The sequence below is a fragment of the Molothrus aeneus genome, chromosome Z (assembly GCF_037042795.1).
Source record: "Molothrus aeneus isolate 106 chromosome Z, BPBGC_Maene_1.0, whole genome shotgun sequence".
Taxonomy (NCBI): domain Eukaryota; kingdom Metazoa; phylum Chordata; class Aves; order Passeriformes; family Icteridae; genus Molothrus; species Molothrus aeneus.
The window spans coordinates 49875785-49895682 of record NC_089680.1 but is presented as its reverse complement, the minus strand read 5'-3'; the positions used below and the strand labels follow the sequence as shown (position 1 = coordinate 49895682).

The window sequence follows — 19898 nt, the reverse complement described above, 5'->3', positions numbered from 1 at the left end:
TATTTTGATAAAAGGTGGGACAGACACATGTTGTAAAGCTAAAAAAGAGGTGGGGGAAATGCAGTGTAAATGAACACATAAAAGACATGCACATTTCAGAAAGCAAAACCACGTTCTAAAGATCCCATTGCAAATTAGAGCAGTATCAGAGATCAAGGATGTTTTTTCCCCGCTTATGTTCTGTGGTTTTTTTTCATGATAGCACGCTGAAAAGTGTTTGTCATGTTCATATGCTTCTGTATTGTTGCACAAGCATTTTAGTGTGAATTTTTTACTATTACCAAGTGTGAGGAACATCAGCTGCGAAGGTTGGAGTAGTTGATAAGCCGTCTGGGATTAATGTTTGTTTGAAAGTTCAAATGGCTACATAAAAAGTAGGCTATGTTTCTGAAGAACCGTTAGCATGCAGAATACCACAGCCTTACTGGCATCTTCAATCCAAACACTTAAAAATAACACTTTCTAACACATTTGCAAAAAGTTCACAAAGTTTATTTCTGTGTGTTATTATTCATTGGCCTCTAATTTCTATCAATTTGCTAAAAATCACCCTTCTTTTTGTGTGATGGCAGAATAAAACATGTTTATTGTTGAAATAAATTAAAGGTCTTTTGTTTGGCTATGTAGCCAGAGCTAAAGCTAAATAGCTTTATGTTTTTTAACAAACTGAAAAAAATATCTGGCAGTATGATGAAGTATCTGTCTCAGAAATTGGAAATGAAGACCTTAGCTTTACACTTGAAGTAGTCAAGGAAAAGATAATAGAGCAGCTTGGTGTTTTGGGCACAATAGCCAGTGTGAATAGTACTGGATCAAAGGATTTGCCAAAGTGGAGCACATGCTGACTTTTTTTAGTGTTTTGAGAGTTTAGAAGACCCTGTGGCAATGCAGTCTTCCTCAAAGCCTAAAGCTTCCAGAGACTCCTTTGCATGTCAAATGACTTCACTTCTCTAAGCTCCCTAGGTTAGTTTCAGGGTGGCCGATTCAGAGGGTGCAGAGCCCCAACATGTGATGGCCCCACCTGGACTACTGCATCCAGCTCTGGGACCCCCAACGCAAGACAGACATGGATCTGTTGGAATAACCGCAGAGAAGAGCAGTTGATCACAGGGCTGGAGCACCTCTCCTGTGAAGACAGGCTGAGAGACTGGGAACTGTTCACCCTGGAGAAGAAGAGGCTTTGGGAAGACCTTACAGCACCTTTCACTGCCTAAAGGGGGCTGCAAGAAGGCTAGAGAAGGAATTTTTACGGTGATGTGGAGTGACATGACAAGGGGGAGTCTCTGTGAACTGAAGGAGGGTAGTTTTAGGTTAGATATTAGGAAGACATTTTTTACTGCAACTGTGGGAAGGCACTGACACATTGCGCAGAAAGGTGGTGGATTTCTAATCCTTGGAAGCTTTCTGAGTAACCTGGTCCAGTGAAAGGTGTCCCTGTCCATGGAAAGTGGGTTGGGGCTATATGATCTTTAAGGACCCTTCTAACCCAAACTACTCTGACTTTATACTTCTATGACAGTATGGCAGGTGAATCGCACTAAATGGCTATATTTGTTCTCATTACACTGGAGAGTCGAGAGAAATTGAATGACTTTAAATTTTAATGTAATGCATTTAAAGCACTCACTTTTACCTCAGATTTGTCAGAGTAAGAGCATGCAGTCAGTGAGTTTCTACTGATGATTGATGAGGCCATGATTGGTTCATTTGTGTGTCCAGGCTCTAAGCCATTTCTTTGTGACAGTAGACATTCAAAAAAAAGCAGGCCTCAGACAAAGCATTTCACCTACTGGCTAACTCTCCCATGGCTGTCTTCTACTGTGATAGCATTTCATTTTCCTTCTCTGATTTCAAATGCAGGTGAGACTTGTACGTTATTTGTTTGGGCAATGTGCTGTACGAGTCAGGTGCTCTTCATTACATGTAGAGAGACTCCCTTATCAGGTTTGGGCTTTTTTTGTGGCAGAGACAAGGTGTTTGCCACTTCTAGATGATGGATTTGGGTGCAGCAGTGCACAAGGAAACTTTGTGTGTAAGTGCCCTGTACCGTGAGGTTTTGGTACCAAGCTTAGCCTGGATATTTGCCTGCAGACAGGCAATTCTGAATGACAGATGGAGACTGGAAGCAAAATGAATTCAAGCAACCAGATAAGGTCGGCTGGGACTGCATTCTGCAGATGTGTTTCTATCCCCTTCATGTATGAATACAACCTCAGCAGTGTCACAGTGGCAATGAGCTCAAGATTCAGCAGAAGCAAATCTTACAGGGAGTGGCATTTTTTTTGGAGTAGCATAGTACAGTTTGAGGAAAGGACAAGCCTTTGAAAATAAAATCCCTTGTCAGGGGCTTTAAGTCAGTACTGTTGGAATACTGCATTGCTAGGAAACTGCTTCATTTACAACCATTAATGAGTCATCTTCTGCTCTGACAGTTTTGAATTTTGTCTCAATACCTCTCAATGATATTTTTAAGGCTAGAAATATTCATATTATGTCTCCTGCTCTCAGAGACAACACTCCATACAGGGATTTTTCCTAAAACCAAGTGTAAATTTGGCTTTTTGGAAATGGATTTTTAAGAAATATTGATGCTTCACCTATTTTAATATAAAAATAAAATCAAAAAAGGAAGACACAATTCCTTGTATTTTCCCATTTGTATCAAGGAAAACAAAAACAAGAAAAATAAATGTGCAGGGAAAAGAGTTTCTTCACAAAGCCAAGCAGGCCACAAAAGTGTTTTGCATCAATATTAATGTATGGAGAGGACTGCAGCAAGTATACAATGGGTGTCCACATTAAACTGATATAGCTGCAGCTGTGCTTGCTTCCTTTTCACTGGGTTACAGCAAATTCTTAAAATCACTAAGCCTGTTTACATTGCCAGTTGAAGCTTCCTAAGGTTACATCTTGCTCTCCATCTAGACAAGGGTCTGCAAGTATGGCTGCAAGATAACCTGTTGCAATATAGGAAATAGCACATGTCCACACAAGCTGTTAGGTGGTGTAGAACACCACACCACATTCTGGTCAGGCCCTCAACAGGCTGTTGTGAAGGTGAATGGCTGGCAGGAAAATTAAAAAGCAGGCCACTTTTACTCTTGTATAAGCATAGCTGTTAGTCAGGTGCAAAGTTTTCACACAAAGATACAGCAGCATTCAACTTTGGGACGTTTCTGTCAGTGCCTTTACCACTTTTTTCTCACGTATTTATGGTCGCCATGAGCTAGTCTGTTTTTGTATGCCATCTGAAGTGCAGCCCAGGTAATTAATTCAGTACTGGGAATTGGACTCCTAACATTTCCTGAGAAGGGAGCCCAAATACTCAGCTATTCATTACCATTTGAGAAAACCTGAGTAAATTGCTAATCCTAGCTTGGTGCCTCCTCCCTCTTCCAAGCCCAGTGGCCTCAAAGAAGCAGTCTTCTTTCAGGACACGGGGGGCAACTCTTGTGATGCAGGTTTCTGGCAGAGAGGGGTCGACCTAGCACCCTGCTTTCATCCCATGAGGGCTGACTCCTCAACAGAAGACTGACCTGCCAATAGGCAGGGGTCTGGACAGCAGATAGCAGATGGGATAATGTCCTGTGATGGAGGTAGGGGTGGCTCACAAAGATGTGTTGAAAAATGACATTGGACATTTTGGTTGCTTCAGAAGCCCACACTGCTACAACAGACCTGTTTGTGGTCTGAACTAAGCCCTGCTCAGTGATTTGCAGAAGGGATAACCAGTTGTGATTTCTGCATAGAGAGTTAGGAGACATGGCAATGTTGAAGCAAAGCATCTCCCCAAACATTGTTTATCTCAGCAGTCATGGTGGTTACTATGAGCTTTCAGAGTGAGCAAACACTGCCTCCTGGGGATCAGCCCTTCAAGTAAGGATGGGCCTGCTTAGGGAAGGCAGTGTTCATGCACTCTGAGTGACTATTCTGTAGATCAGGTTTTATGATAGGCAGAAACTTCCCCAGAGCACTTCTTTTAAATAGTAACTGGGAACAACAGTAATGTGTCCATTTTCCCCAAGCTAGTCATTCTGTGCAGTCTAGATAATGGGATTATTGCCATCCTGTGAGTTGGGGACCCTATAAATGACACCAGAACATGTTCCTACAAAATTAATGGGTAGGCAGGAGTTCTGCATTTGAAAATCTAATCTTAAAACCTTGGAGACTGATTAAATTACATCTCTGAGCCAGGAACAAAATGTAGCTTCATGCAAATTGCGCTCCGCTCCTGCCCTTTTTTTTTTCTTTTTGTTAGCACTGGAGAATGATTTGGGGCTTCAGTGGCTGTTAAAAAGTGTGTTCTAATCTCATGATTATTTAGTCAGATGTTAGGAACTTCAGTACTTGTCCAGAACTCTACTACTGGTAATATGAACCTATAGGGAAGGGTAATCTATTTTAGTATTACACCCATCTTGGTGGCTTCTGGACAGCCAACGATTTGTCTGAGAGAGGATGGTTGTTGGATGGTTGTTTTCCAGATTTTCTTAAAAGCAAAGACTCCTCTCATACAGAAAAGCATAAGCAAGTATCTTCATTTGGGTTCATGAATATGCCTGTTTTCCAGCAGCCTGTAGGAGATTTTTTTTATTATCCTCCCTTCTTTCAGCCTGGATAGTGTTTATCTGTCTGTAAGAATGGAAGACAAGACCCTCTATTTCGGGGTGGGGAGAAAAGTGCTTTGGTTGATGCAGTGACTGTTATGTATTCCAGTATAGGATGTTTACATAGTTTTTTTCTGATTTCACAGGAAATACTCTGAGCTTCACATTTACAGAGCCACGTTGGCCGACGCTGGGGAATACGTGTGCAGAGTGAGCAGCAAGCTAGGAAATGACAGTACTAAAGCGAGTGTTATCATCACAGACACCAATGGTAAGGCTTGACTCATTATTTTATTGTCACATTCAGAAAGACCATGTATTTAAGCTGCCAACAGGACAAGGGCTTAGAAGCAGGACAAAGCTTGGCACATGAAGTGGAAGCACTGAAATCTTTTAGGTATACTAAGAAAAGTAGTTGAGCCTGACTTGTCTGTTATGTAGTTGAGATGTTCAATTTCCCTTATAGGCAAATGGGCTGTCTCCTACACATTTCAGGATAGATGAGCATTTTCTGTGTAACACGAGGTCTAAGACACAAGTCTATTCAAGATTAGAAAATGATAAAAGGAATATTATTCTAATTCTTGTTATTCACAGTGAAGGAAGTTGCATTTAACCTAAAACATATCACAGTCTGAACTGCTAAACCAGCACTTCTCACTTTTAGTAATATTTGCATTGCTCTAATTGCCACCATTTTTACTTTCACATATGTTGATAGGTTTTTGTTTTGATTTCTAAAACAATAAACACAAAGGCATGAATGTATCTGAAGGAAAATTATTCAAAGGCTTGAGTGTGATTCAGATGCTTTAATTCAGGTATTGTAATTTAAGGTTGGTTGTGATTTAAGCTGAAATCATGTTTTTCCAGTGTGGCTTTGTATAATTCAGGTCCCATAATTCAAATGCCAGTGTCCAGCCAGTTGTGAAGTACGAAACAAACATATCCATATTAGCAAACAAAGCTGAAGTTCTCTACATATCATAGATGAGTTAAAGATGTTATAGCAATGTGAATTTACCAGGCATGCTTTTCTGTTCCACATTTATGTGCTCTTAAGTGGGAGATAGGCATTTACATAAACAGAAAACCAAATGTAAACCTTTTCCAGTGGGATTTGTCTTTGTCTGTCTGTTGTTTTGTAATCCCACAGCAATTGCTTGACTGTATTCACTTTGTGTATTTGCTATTCTATTTCATCAACTACAGAATCTCTATTTCATCAACTACAGAATCTCAAGTGCTAGAATTTCATTCTAGCTGTATGGTATTATAATCATAAGCAGATGTCAGGAGACTGATATAAAAGATCAAGTGTTATTTACTGGAATGTTGCTAAGAGGAAAAATAGGTAGGTGTTTCTGTTTCCATGAATACAAATTTTGGTTGCTCATTAGCTGCTTACATGGAAAGCTCCTGTACAGTTTCCGTAATTCAACTGTAGGCACTGTGCCTAGGCAGTGTTACAGATAAATGCAAAAAAAAAAAAAAAAGGGAACCTCATTCCTTTGCTATGTGACATGGATTTTTGAACTTCCTTTTGGGCTATGCTGAATGACTGCAAAACACTCCTGCTGCAAGAGGGCATGGGCTTGGTCTCAGTAGAAAGTATTTGTGGCAAGCCCTGTTACGTGCATCCATAACATATATGTTAAAATCTATCTAATTTTGTTATGAAGTGTAAGTTGTTTAAAACACAGCCATGCATGCCAACGCAGGGCCAACTAGAATCCAGTCCAAACCTGCCAGCTGGCTCTTGTCTGTAAAGATCTGAACTGGAAACTCAATGATATCTGGACTGGAACATCTCAGTGATATTTGATCATCTAGACTCAGGCATGGTAGCATTCATTGGTGGAATAAATCAATCACGCATATTTGGTTGCTGTACATACATCTGAGCCCCCTCTGCTTACTGTTCCTCATAAATTACCAATAAAATTGTTCATAATTTTCCTGCTAATGGTGGAATTTTCCACCTGGATTTGAGAAACAGCATGGGCAACATCTGGTGACTTAAGAGCAATAGATCCTTATGGCCTCAAAGGGCAACATCTGCCTTGCAAACAGGGATAGACCCCCTGCATGGGTGACCTTCTCACCCCCTCCCCCACATTCCCTGACCTCTTCCCCTTGCTAGCTTAATGACAGATTTGGGATCCAAACTCGGTAATGAGCCCTGAAGGGGAGTCATTACTTGGGTCCTGTATAGCTGGGAGGTCCTACAATATTCATAAGAAAGAAAGAATTTAAAACTAAAAGAAAAAAAACAAAACAACAAACAAAAATCCAGCATATTTAACTCTTACTTGTTATTACCTGTTAGTGGGCCTTTGGGGGAGCTCTTGGGGTCCAGTGTACTCCAGGAGTCCCTGTAGAAAACTAAACTGTAGGTATCTGAGAAGGCTGAGTCTCTCAAAGTGAGCAGAGATTGCTTTCTTCTAACTCCAGCAGGTAGGGTTACAGTGAGATAAAGAAAAATGCGCCAGAGGGCCTGACTTTCTTATGGTGATACTGGTCTGTCCTGCTGTGTGAACCATAACTTAAGTTATAACCTTTAATTTAGTGACCTCACCTGGTCATATTTGTTATGTATGCCTTGCTGTCTGCAAACTAGGTCTTCCTTTCCCTTTGTGCTGGTTACTTTAAGAGTGAGGGTAGGCAAGATAATGGGCTTTCTGGGAATGGGGTTATTTTTATTTCCTCCGTAAGGTTAGTGTTTTTCAGTATCTAAAAAAAATCTGCATTTAAATTCCCTAGAATTTGTCAAACTAGGAGTATTTTAGTTGAAATTTTCTTTACTGGTGTATGCCATGAAAGAAAACCCCAGAGCCAGACCAAAGGCCTTGTCTCTAATATCACCTACCAGTGGACATTAGGAAAAAACATAGGAAGAACAAGGTAAATGTGTTGGTGTTTTCTCCCCAAGAATACAAAAAGCCATACATTTTCTACCACCAAGGATGCTGATTTCAATTCTCTGCTCCAAGCATAGATAAATTAGTTATTTCTCAATAAAACAGCTGTAAAATATTTTTTGTTGTTTTCAGTGAGCAAACACCTTTTTTTTTTCCTGATCTCATTCCCCAGGTAAACTTTTCTGTCTAAAACAGTAATATTCAATGCAATAGTAACTCCTTTCTTTCTTACTATTATAAACATTGTTGTTATTTAAAAATGCCAAATTTGCTTTTGTGCAAGTTTTTGCTACACATAAACATGAACATACATCCCACACAAACAGTTTTAACCTCCACAAACTTCTAAATTTCCCCAGTTTTACTGAAAGATATATTAATCTTTGTATATAGAGCCATGTGTGTGGATTAAAAATTTAACAAATATAAAAATAGCTAGACAAACACAATTTTTACCAGACTTAATAGCAAGTGATAGGGGCTATTCTCTTTTAAATTTATAATGAGTGTAACTTGCCCACAGGATATGAGCTGCCTTCTTATTTCATTCACTCATACTCACATATGCTCACCTAAGATTGTAATTGAGGTCAGAAGAGAGGCATGAAGTTCTCCTGGTGGTGTATAAATAGTACACAAGTTTGCTAATGCAATAGTAACTGCTTTTTTTGTGCATCCTCATTTCTTACTTTACCCAGGCGAAATTCTGCAGTGAATTTTTCAGGGATTTTCTCATCAGCATAGGACCTTATTATGCTTGATGAATAACACTGACAGAATACTTCACAGCACACCCAAAGCTTTCAACTTATTCACAAAACCCTGTATTTAGGCAACTAGCTAAGTGATATCTTTTTGATAAAGAGTCAAGCATGCTCTATCTGCACGTGGTGTCAGTCTTTTCCATTAAAACCTGTTGGCCTGATTCTTTGGCTCTCTGAGGATGTTTTCTGTGCCCAGCATGTTTCAGGGTGCAAAAGGGTGTATTCATGCAGAGATATTTCAAAAGCCAGAAGTCTGCAGTGCTGGTTCTGCTGGGCTGTGTGCTGGGTTTTGGGTGAGCACTAATCCTTGCTGTCTGTTGGGAAGTGAGTTGATGTAGTTTGACTCATCATTGTGAGTGGCTGGGGCAATTCTGAGTGAATTGATGGGTGCTAGAAGAACAGATCACTCAGGTGATCTGTTAATGTATCTCAATTGTAGGCAGAGGTGAACCTTGGTAAATTCATTAGCTACACAGTGGCCTATGCAGGCTTTTGGTTTTGCATCCATAGGACTTGCAGTAGTAGTAACAGCTCCAAGTCATACAATAATCAACAAGAATCTGACACTCATAATTCATTCAATTTTAGTTTGCTCTTCCTCTTCTGAAGACAGACAGTAGCTTAGCTTCAAGAAGATGACTGAGAAATAAGTAAGTAAAAACATAGTACTTATATCTAGTACCCATGGAGCATGTGACAAACTGTGAAATACTTCAAGTGCAGAAGAAGTCCCTTCTTCTGTCCAAGACTTGATTAAAATAGATCAGGGTACCTCTTCTCTCTAGCATAATTGCAGGCAATCTGGGACATAGTTTGCTTTTGACTGGCTGGCATAATGAGTCAGATTCTCACCTGGAGCAAATCAGCATGCTTAGACCACTGATTTGGTCTTAGAAAGAAATGTGGCCATTACTCAATTTGGTATTGCAACTCCCCTAAGAGTAGTCTTGAACCTTTCCTTGCAATTTGACATACTTGGACTGAGGGCAATGTTCTTTTAATCTGACTCTGGTCAGTAGTTTCTTGGAGGAAAAAGGGGAAAAGTATGGTAGTTTTTAGAACCTAAAAGTTAGTTTAGCCCCTGGATCACCCTGTGTCTTTTACCACATATGCCTGCATACTCTGAGGCCCCTGACTACAGCCTTACCAGCCTTCTACACAACTACTCTCTGCTCTGGCATCTATAGACCAAGTGACAGAGATGGAGAATGTGCTCCCCTTTCCTCAAGGTGTATGTTAGTTTGTGTCATTGTTTGTATAATTCAGATGGTATCACCCTAACAACACAAACAATTCAAAAGACTTAAAACTTACATCATTTCCACAAAGTACACCTCAGGATGACAGAAAGCTTGTTTGCAGCTCTAATGACCTTTGGTGTCTGAATTCTTTTCAGAGCCCAGGTTGTTGTTCCTGTCAGGGTTCTCAGAGTGACCTGCAAGTGCTGAACTAAAACCTGTGAGCTCAACCAAAATTCCTTCAGCTTGCTCAAGCAGCCTTTTTTGCATTAGGCCTCTGACAAACTAACTGGGGGCAAAAAAGCTGTGAGAGCATGCAAAGAGCTGTTCACAACAGCAGCTGTAAGGCTTTAAATATTTGGTTATCCTGGAGAAAAGGTTTTGGCTGAGGAGGAGAAGGACCTCCTGCCTGACAGCCATACAGCAGAGCTTGTTGCCCATGCAACAAGTACTCTCAGCAGCCCAATTAAAGTTCCCTATCTGGAAGGATGGATCAACATATCAAGTCCATGGGGTTACTGGGAGTCTTGTGTGAGTTGGAGTTCTTCCCTGTTATGTCAGGCTAAACAGCAGAAGATGCTGGCCTGAGTACTAAGGAAATAGGACTGAGAAGCTGCAGAGGCCTGCTATTTACAACATCCCCAAACAAGGATCTCTCATGGATCCTTCCTTATTTTTATATAAGTTAGCCCCTGCACAAGCATACAGTTTCAGGAAACAGCACTTCACCAAGACTTAGTATTCCTAAGTGCCAGGAGACAGAACTGGTTGTAATGAGGTAGCTGCTCCTCCTGGGAACTTAAATATGATGATGAAGACAGGGCTACAGGCTGCCATCTCCATACCCTAGCAGACTGCAGCAGTAAAAGTATTATGATTGAAAAATGGTCCCAGCTCTTTCACCTCAGGCAAGTACTGATGGCCTGCTATGAGAAGGCTCTTTTTTGTTTGCTTCTTGTGTTCAGACAGCTTGCCATGCGGATCTGTGCTAGCCTTCCCAGGCACTGTAAAACATCTTTCTTATGGTTGTGGTGTACTGTGTGCAGTAAGCAATACGCACAAGTGCTGTGTCTTCCAAATTTTAGCATCCACTGTTAGTGTTGCTAACATGAATGTTATTAGTGGGGCTTGGTAAAGTGTGACTTTGCCACATGTTTTCCAAATGTATTTCTCAGCACATTTCAGGTGTAGGAGGCTCTGGCTGTGTTTTTTTTTCCACTGGCAGCTTCCCATCAGCATTTGTACTAACACAGCTGGGCTGGGGAGGTGCCAGTAAGAAATGCTTCATCAAGCTCAGCACAGGCACTAAATGGAACATGGTTGCTTTAATGGTGAAAGAAAAGTTTGCTCCAGTAGTGCCAGATGCTGAGCTATGCAGCTGTCAGACCTGTTCCATCTCCTGACGTGACTAAGAAAGGTTAATTGCTCAGACGACCCAGCTGCACAATAGAGAAATTGCCGCTATACCCAAAAAATGGTCCTGAAAGCTGCCTGGCTACAGGCCACTGTGTTCCAAGACCTAATGCAAAGGTTTTGATCTTAAAAATTTTAATTATGATACACACTGCGTGCCATGCATCGCTGGCTGCCAAGGAAATGCTGCATAACATGTTCTCTCCCATTAGTGAGATGAAACTGGGATGTACTAACTAGGCAAATAGTACATTTGCCAAAGAAAGCTGTACCAAAATGGAAAAAAAAATACAAAAGAAGAGCAAGCAAGTAAGAAGTTAAAATGTAGAGCCAATATTAAAGTTTAACAAGAGGGAAGTTGAAGGGAAGGCATTTGGACTAGTTTTGTCTCTGGTCAAGTTTCTGTGAACTCTGGAGACAATGAGCGGAGAACCATTGGAATCCAGATTCACAAAACAGAATAAAAACATTCTGGAGTTTCTCTTTCCTAAATATCTTATATTTTTTAAATTCTGTGTGTTTGACCTACTTGGGGATTCTTGGTGTGCCTTGAGGTTTCAGGGCAAGACTTTTCTCTTGGCATTCAGGGCCTTTCTCCAGCTGTAGAGCTGAAACTCGTGCAGCTGGATTGAACTGCACCACTTAATGTCTGAAATGGGTTTTCAGAACTTGGGAAAGTCCAAGACTGTTGATGAATACAGCTGAAGAGTGATTCGTTCACACCTAAAAAATTGCAGTTGTGGCTTGTGGGGACAGCAGAGCACTCGCAAATCAATACTGTCATTGGAAAAAGATCTCTGTGCAAGTCTGTGAAACCTAAACAAAGGCTTTCTACATTCTGCATTCTCCCATCTGCGCGTTTTTCATTAGCAAGGATCTCAATATGGCAACATCATCCCCCTTAGCCATCAGCTGGTTCAACCAGTGAGTGTAAGCAGTCCGTGCCAGTATGTAAGTAGCAACAGTGTATGGACATATACAGAGGACCAGTATGGAAGCAAAACTTTTCCCATCTCTTCAGCAAAACAACTGTTTGATTTCTATCACAGAGCCCCCAGCAGTCCATGAGGGACGGGGTTTGCATGTGTGGCTCAGAAGATTTCCCTGAAGCAGCAAGTGACACTATTGGATGTACTTACCAGCAATTCAAGTGAAATGAACAGAGACATGTCTTTGCAAAATTTAACTGCCTAGAAGCATAAGGAGTGAATACTCACACTGACGTCTTCCAGAAACAGAGCCATCTGGATGATTTCTCCTGTTGCCACTGATCAGTTATTTCCAGAGGAAAATGAGATATTGAACAACTGGCTGCTTTCAGGAGCAGGCTTTTTTTTTCAGTTTTGCTAGTAGGCACCATCATTTTTTGGTTTTTTTCCTGAAAAGAAACTTCGGCAAGCTGATATCTGATTGAAGCCTCTGCCCACTGGAGCAAAATTTAAGCTTCCTTCTTTGAACACCTTTTTCTTCTTTACCTTGTGCATTCTGGAGCTGAATGCTGCTTGAGGATCATTTGACACCATATTATAACTTCTTGTTGCCTCTTGTGTTTTCCAGAGAGTACCAGCAAGATACCAGTATCAACAGAAGTGACAAAAACTTCTTCACGTAAGTTGAATTAACAGTCTTTCTGTCTCTTTCTTTTCATTTCCTCTTGAAATTGTTTCTACAGCTCTGAAACAGCTCCTTAACAGAGAACAATTCTTCTACATCAGCAGCTCTCTTTCTGCATATCACCTTGCACCTTGAGCTACTTCAGGGACCAAGAAATGAATGAAGAAGGATTAAGCATACTTTTCACTATCCTGGCTGTATTGAGGAAACAAACCTGGCCTATAGTTGTCAGGCCACAGCAGCCCAATTGAAGAGGTGTTTGTGGTGTTAGGAGCTATGTTTTAAAAAAGCTCTTACCTCCTTCTCCTATAAATCCTAGCAGCTGCTTGTGAGTTTGCTGAGTGTATAGGCATATTGATGTGCCCTTAGGAGAGTCTGTTGCCTAGACTTTTCTGTGTGCCTCTACATAGAATTCCTGGCAGCTCTGCAGGGTCTGTGAGTGTAGACAGGTAACTCACTGTCAGTAATTTAACCACTTTTAAAGCTGCCTTGGCATACTAGGAGCCTTCTCCAGGTGGTTTCCTTTCAGGCTGATGGAATTTGCTTTCAGCATCCTTCCTGCAGTTACAGATTGCATACTTACAGAGTAGCAATACTGCCGGAATTGACCCCAGTGAGAAGCTGCTTTCATTACTTATCAGTTAAGAGTTACTTTATATATGGCCACAATACAAGCACTTGTCCCTACTGATGGCTTTGGCTGAGACAATTGTAGATAAACGTGTGTGAGCCAGGCAACCCAAGGATTTACAAGATGCACATATCCTCCTTGGCAAAGAGGCTGGGGTCCTGCTAGCTTTTTTGGGAAAGCTATGTCTGGCAGGGACAGGTTTTAGTGTGAAATGACAGTGTTTGTAGGCTAGATCAAGGAAAACAGTGTGATTGCCAGATTTTGCATTTAGCATGCCTGCAGTCTTTTCTTTGATGCATCTGTGTGTGTGGCGACCTACTTCTGAAATCTTGGCATTGCTGCCTGACAGAAGAGACATTGGCTGTGCCCATATTCTTTCATGTTCTCAGTGGGGCCTGTCACTGGTGCTTCACTGGAAATATATGAGACCACATAGCTAATAGCAAGTGTCCTGTAACCATTGGAACCATTTTTTGTTCAAAGAAGGTGACACGCTGGTCACTGACTCTGCTGGGCTTGCCTTGCCTTCTCCCTTGTTCAGCAAGAATGTAGTCCCTGTACTTTGCTGCCTCCTTTCCCATGGATTAAAGTTCTTGTTCTTGAGCGGTCTCTTTCCCTGCTTATGTCCCTTCAAGTGCCTGCTGTTACAGTACTTTCCTTCTCTTTGCTGCTATTGTGCTGCTGGAGAGGAGGAAGCTGGGATGTTCAAAAAGCTGGCTGCATTCCTGATGAATCTCTGCGTTGGCAGATTTCATGCCAAGCAGCACATCAAGGTATTGTCCCCAGAACAGCAAAAAGCAGTATGTTTAGTGGCTGCTTGTGGAGGTCTCCACATGGAGCCCTGAAGAGGTCTTTGATATGTGACTGGAGCAGAGACCAAACCCAGACAGGTGCTGTTTTTCCTGCTGTTCTAGCCCCACTCTGGGTCCAGACCATGTCTTTCTCTAACACTTCATGAGTTTCCTGGTGACCAGTAGTGCCTGGGGTTTTGGGCATTGATTTTTTTCCAGGACTTTCAAATGAAAATAATTAATTATTGTGTTGTTTCTTTACTTTAAGATAGACTATTGTGAAATCCTAGTGTTCAAATCACCAGGATGTAGATCTCTTGAAGAATTGCTACAGTTACTTTTTGATGATAGGAGGAATTAAAGAGCAGTCTTAGTTTTTAAGAGTGGGTTTTTTCTGCCTGAAACCAGGCTTTGTTAGGCAACAGATTCATCTTTTCTGTATGACATGAAATGTTAAATGTTTCACTACAGAGCATGCAGTATGCCTGACCTGCTCCTTAGAATTCACAGACTGGCTGTTAGCCACCTCTACTCCACACCAGCACATCACATTGCCACCTTAGGCAAAGTATTCTCTCTTCAAATTATTCCTTTCAGCTGATAATACTTCTCAAGCCTTCTTTTGAATTCTTTATTCATGCATAACACTATATATGATTTGCTAGATAGTGAAAGCCCATGAAGCCACCCAAACACATGGCTTTTAATTGCTGTGTGTTCAGGTTCCTATAGTTCAGACCTAGATTCAGGCTACCTGCTTCTTCTCTAAACTTTTCTGATTGCTTCCTTTGTGTGATTTATGTTGGGGTCCATTTCCTTCCATTATCCTACAAGATTATTTACCATTCTTTTTCTGTTCTTGTAACCACTTTGGGGCTGGTGCCATGTCCCATTTTGGTCTGGAATGTGTTCTGTTTTCCCTTTCATCTACAGCTCTCTGCAGAGGTGGTGACACTCATTGACCTCCTATCTTTCAAGCCACAGAAGTCCTAAACTATAGTTGTGATTGACTGAAATTCCTTACTGTTTAATAGGAGTTATGTCAGAAGAAGATAAGAAACTAGTGCTTCCTGGATCAGTATGTGGAGCTTCAAGACCTACTGCTTTCCACTATCCTCTGATGCTGTCTGTCAGAAACAGCTGAAAATTTTACTCTGTCTTTGCCAGTTTTCTCACGGCCTTTACTCCCAGGAGCATTTTTGCTATAATTGATTATTTACAGTGCGCCTAGGACATGCTGAACCAACTTTGAAGTTCTTTGCTTTCTCAAGCTATCTCATTTTTTTTCTCTCCTCTGCTGGGTTTCTGACTACTGAGGAAAAAAACTAAAAATTAAAGAAATCTCTACTGGGGGAAGATGTTCAGGCTCCTCCAGTATAGTGCTGTAGCTGTGGCTGTATTCTTACAACTTTATTGTTACTTCTGTGTGTTGCAGAACCCATGCTTAGGATACAAGCTTCAACAGAAGGAACAAACACTTCCTCCTGTAAGTATATGCAAGTTGTTTAAATTATTGCTGGCAGGACCCTCTAAATTATTCCTAGTTCAGGAAAAAAAGTGCATTAAGAAATCAGGAATTACTGAGTGGGATTTCTGAACCATCAGTAAAATTGTTATTTGTTATATATTATTAGAACTCTCAGAGATATTCTTTTTCTATATTGAGGCTCAAACACCTTCCTTCAGAAAGGTCAAATGTAGGTTTGGGCAGGGCAAAAGAGGAGGAAACTACCCCAGTGTTTCCTACTTGGAATTCCCTTGCCTGCCCTCCCCACACAATGTATTGCTTCAGACACTGTCTCCTCTGCCTCCACAGCCCCTGGCCATGGAGTAGCTGGAGCACCATCAGGTCCAGCCATCCCCACCTGGGTGCATTTCCCATCATCTGTATGCCAGCTGTGCTTGTTAGAGTTCTCTCACTCTTTCTTCTGTGCCCCACTACCCTTGGGAAGAAGATGAGGAGGGTGACAACATCATTTAGTGTGTCTTCCCTCAGCTGGGACAGAGAGCCAGCAATGGTTCTTTCCTAGGAAAGAGAGATTATCTCTCTGCTTTTCTCAGGAGCACACCGGAAAGTGCAGAGGTACCAGTAGGGAAAGTGACTCTTTTCTTCCTCTGAAGTGATGCTTCCCAGGGATTATGGTTTATGGATCAGCCATAATCCTGTACAATTGAGAACCTTTAGGAAGAGCCTTCCAGTTCTTTACTAGAACCAAATCTACCATCTATCAGGCTGGTTTTGAGCAGTGTGGAAGGCCACCTCACCCAGTGGGATTGGGAGGTGGGGTATTAATCTTGCCCTAAACCAGTAAGTGTTACCAGCTGCTAATAGGATGGCAGGTGAGATAGACCAATGTTCTGGTCTACTCTGACCGCTCCAGGGCTGCTAAAAACTGTGCTTTACAGCAAACTATACATGAATGCCCCTAACTCACATTTAATAGCTACTGTAGCAGCACCAGGAGGAAAGGTCAAAGCCATATCTCTGTATTTTTCTAGATTTTCATCTCAGCTGATAATTTTTAAGTGTGTGTTGAAAGAATTAGAGAAATTTGATGGGTTATTTAAGAAGCTTTCTGCCAGCAAGAGAAGAGTTGGATTTTGGCCTCTATTTCCCCTTGATGACTAGCAGCAGAGTAGGCAGGACTAATTTCTGGAGCAGCTTAAAACAGTAGATCCTTGCCGTTCTGTTCTCAGGAGCATTAATGTATACCGGAGTTAGTACCATTCAAGTCACTAAAATAAGTAATGGAGGAGAGAGGGCAATATTGGATATTGCTGCCTGTGCTGGGTAGGAAAAGCAGGAGGGAGCCAACATTTATTGCTAACAGATGTGAATGTCTACTCACACTACAGAGTGATGAGGGAGTTGACCATGTACTTATATTAAAGTTCTTTAGGGATTTTCTTCTCTGAATTTCTGTGTGACATGTCCATTTCACACTTGTCCCTGTCAATCTTGTAGCAGCCACAGGAGATAAAATAAACTGTGTTCTTCCACTTCTCAGACAATAGCAGATGTTTATACAACATGCCAGCACTGTCACTGTTGGCCAGACACTGGGAAAGACCTGAAAACAGCAGAGTGATTCAGTAGGTTCTCTCCCCTAAGGCTTTCACAAGAGAACAGACATGTGGCATGCTTTGCTTCTTTTAGAGTTTCAGTGACAGATATTCAAAGAGGAAGAAGTTTAGAAAAAAATCCCACTTCTGTAAGACCCTCCACAACTAACATCCCAAACATGAAGATCCCTTTTATGTTCACATATTGCTACACTCCTCTAAATCAAGTCCACTTTGAGAGTGTGTACCTCCATTCTTAAGTAAAGGAGAAAGGCTTGACTCATTATTTTGCCATCACATTCAGAAAGACCGTGTATTAAAGCTGCCAGCAGGACTGTTTATGGGCAACATCAGTCTGGAGACCCATGCTCTGAGAGCTATACTGGATCAAAAGCTGAGCATTTATAGGAGTAGGAAATGAGGAAATTACACAGAGTCTATGGGAATATGTGTCAAATAGAAGCATTTGCTTAGCTGCACCTTGCAGCATTACCCTCATACTTTTTTGTGCTACTTACTAAGGGCTTCTCCCTGAAATGTCTGTGGAGACACTTCCCCGAGCAAAGAGCCTGGACATTCCATGCGGTCTGCCTGTTTCAGATGTGATTGTCTTATACAGGGATTCTCAGTTCAGATTTGTCTGTTTGAGCAAGATGGTGAGCTAGCATCATCCTTCCATCACTTGGAACATACTCTCTGCAGAGTGCCTCCTCCTGTCCTCTATCTAGCAGGTTGATGTGATGCCCAGCTGGAGGCAAGAATATGAATAAAGAACAGGTAGGAGGCTGATCCCACCTTGTCTGTGGCTTCTTTTTCAGAGGAATACAGAATGGTTTGTTTAGCTTTTTCCTGGAGAGAAAGACTCATTGCTGATCATCTGTCCCATAGATGAATTTAAACTTGTTTTCTTACAGACTTTCTTGTTGGCCTCTCAAACCTGCACAGAAATTTTAAAAAGAAACATTAATTGGGTAAGAATTCTGCCAGTTTGGATTGCTCATCCTTCCTCTCTGGAGTTATTAACTTACAAGCTCCAGGCCTGGTGCAGCAAGGCCCTTTCCTAACACTTCATCTTCTTGTCATGCAGCAAGAGATTCCAATATGTATATTAAATTATGACCAGATACACACATAGAAAGGAAATTTGAAAAGATTTTTTGCCTGTCACCTTTTTTTTAGTACAATACTGATAAAAATGGTCAATGCTGAGCAATAAAACCTTCTGTGGTGTGTTGCTAGGGTCATTGGTTTACAGAATATTTTTAACAGGAACATCTTTGCATATACAAAGCAAACAGCCTGGCCAATAAATCATTTGTGTACTAAAATCTTAAAAAGCAAGTTAAGTTTTTGCTAAATTATGCTTTCCTTCATCTCCTAAAGTGAACCCAATTCTTCTCTCTATACCTGACAGAGGTCCACCTTCAAAAACCATGAATTTTCTAAAACTCATACAAACGTTATCCAGGGCTTCTGGAAGACAGAGTGCTTGGGCCCCAAATGATACAGGTTTTAGGTGGCTTTTTCTTCTGCCTTAGGAATACCCAAACCTGAAGAGACCTAATTTTTTTGGTATTTCAAGCAATTTTTTAAAGGGTAATCTTGATTTGTATCAAGTCCTCAGACCATTTAAGTTGTTCTGCTGTCTGATTTTTGGAAGTTTGTTTAGATTTCTTTATTTTATTTTTTTAATGGTGCTCATGCACAGATACCTACCTACCAACAGGAGGACACTTGCCTTTCATGTGTGGCAAAAACTTAGGGAATCAAGGAAACAGAGATGGAAAGTCTTTCCTGCTTACTGAGGTCCATGTGAATTGCAGTTCCTTTAAGATACAGAATGACTTGATGACTAGGTATCTTGCAGTATAGTGAAATATAGTATATCTGTTTTTTTCTGCATTAATTCCATTTACTATATTTTGTTTGTTTTATTCTGAATTTGACAGATTTTAATTTATAATATTCCCCCTACAATGGAGAGACAAAGGCGATAATATGATTGACAATGCTGCCACGCAGTGTAAGGATCAGAAAAAAATGGGAGATAATGCCTAACCATTGAACACATGTTCAGCTTCTTTAAAACATGTTCAGCTTCTTCTCTAAAAACTTTTGCTGCTTTGTCATAAAATTTAAATACAGTGGTAGTACCTCAGAAACTTCTGAAATGCAGCTATTTTGGGGTGAAAAAACAGAATTTTTCTTATGAGATAGTAAGTAACTGTACAGTCAGTTGAGGCAGGATGGGAAGAGGAGAATACTGTAACCAATTTATACAGCTGAAGGAATTCAGATGTGGAAGGCAATTACTTAGGTTGCAGTTATGCTATCAGCAGGACTCCTAGCTCCTGCTCTTGTAAAAATTTAGTCTGACATCTTCAGCTATCAGAATTTAATTCATCTGTGCCATAGTTTAAAAGGCTACTTCTCCAGGAAAGCCGTGGTGGGACAGTGGGTCAAAGGAAGACACAATACCACCTTGTGCATTTTTCTGTGGGTTTATTTCTCTTAATAATGGTCTCTGGAGAGAATACTTTGCTTTGTTCTAAGGACACGGTGAGTGACTAAGGGAAGGGAACTAGATAACTAGTTCTTATTTAATGTAAAATGAGTTTAAACCTCCTAGTAGGTGAAATCCTATTGAAACAGCGGTGATGAAGTGTCAGTCCTTTGTTATAACCTATCACAGTGTGGAGTATGTTCCAGTTTCATTCTTCATAGTGGGCACCAGTGACAATGGACAATGCAGGGGTAACTTCAGTACTTTTATGATTTTGTCTGGCATGACAAACCCTGCTTCCCATAGTTATATTTCACAGATAAGGCAAACTTATGGAAACAGGTAAAATC

At 40.9% G+C, this 19898-nt stretch overlaps 1 protein-coding gene across 6 annotated transcripts in view; it reads left to right on the top strand.

Moving 5' to 3' along the window:
• Positions 1-19898, top strand: part of NRG1 (neuregulin 1) — a 283369-nt gene that overhangs the window by 140555 nt on the left and 122916 nt on the right. For 3 of the 6 annotated variants that reach the window (XM_066568742.1, XM_066568740.1, XM_066568741.1), the window contains exons 3-5: positions 4757-4881; positions 12504-12554; positions 15418-15468. In XM_066568742.1, coding sequence (XP_066424839.1) covers positions 4757-4881; positions 12504-12554; positions 15418-15468 — 227 coding nt within the window. The remainder of the gene's footprint in view (positions 1-4756; positions 4882-12503; positions 12555-15417; positions 15469-19898) is intronic. The other 3 variants (XM_066568743.1, XM_066568744.1, XM_066568745.1) reach the window with 3 other exon arrangements.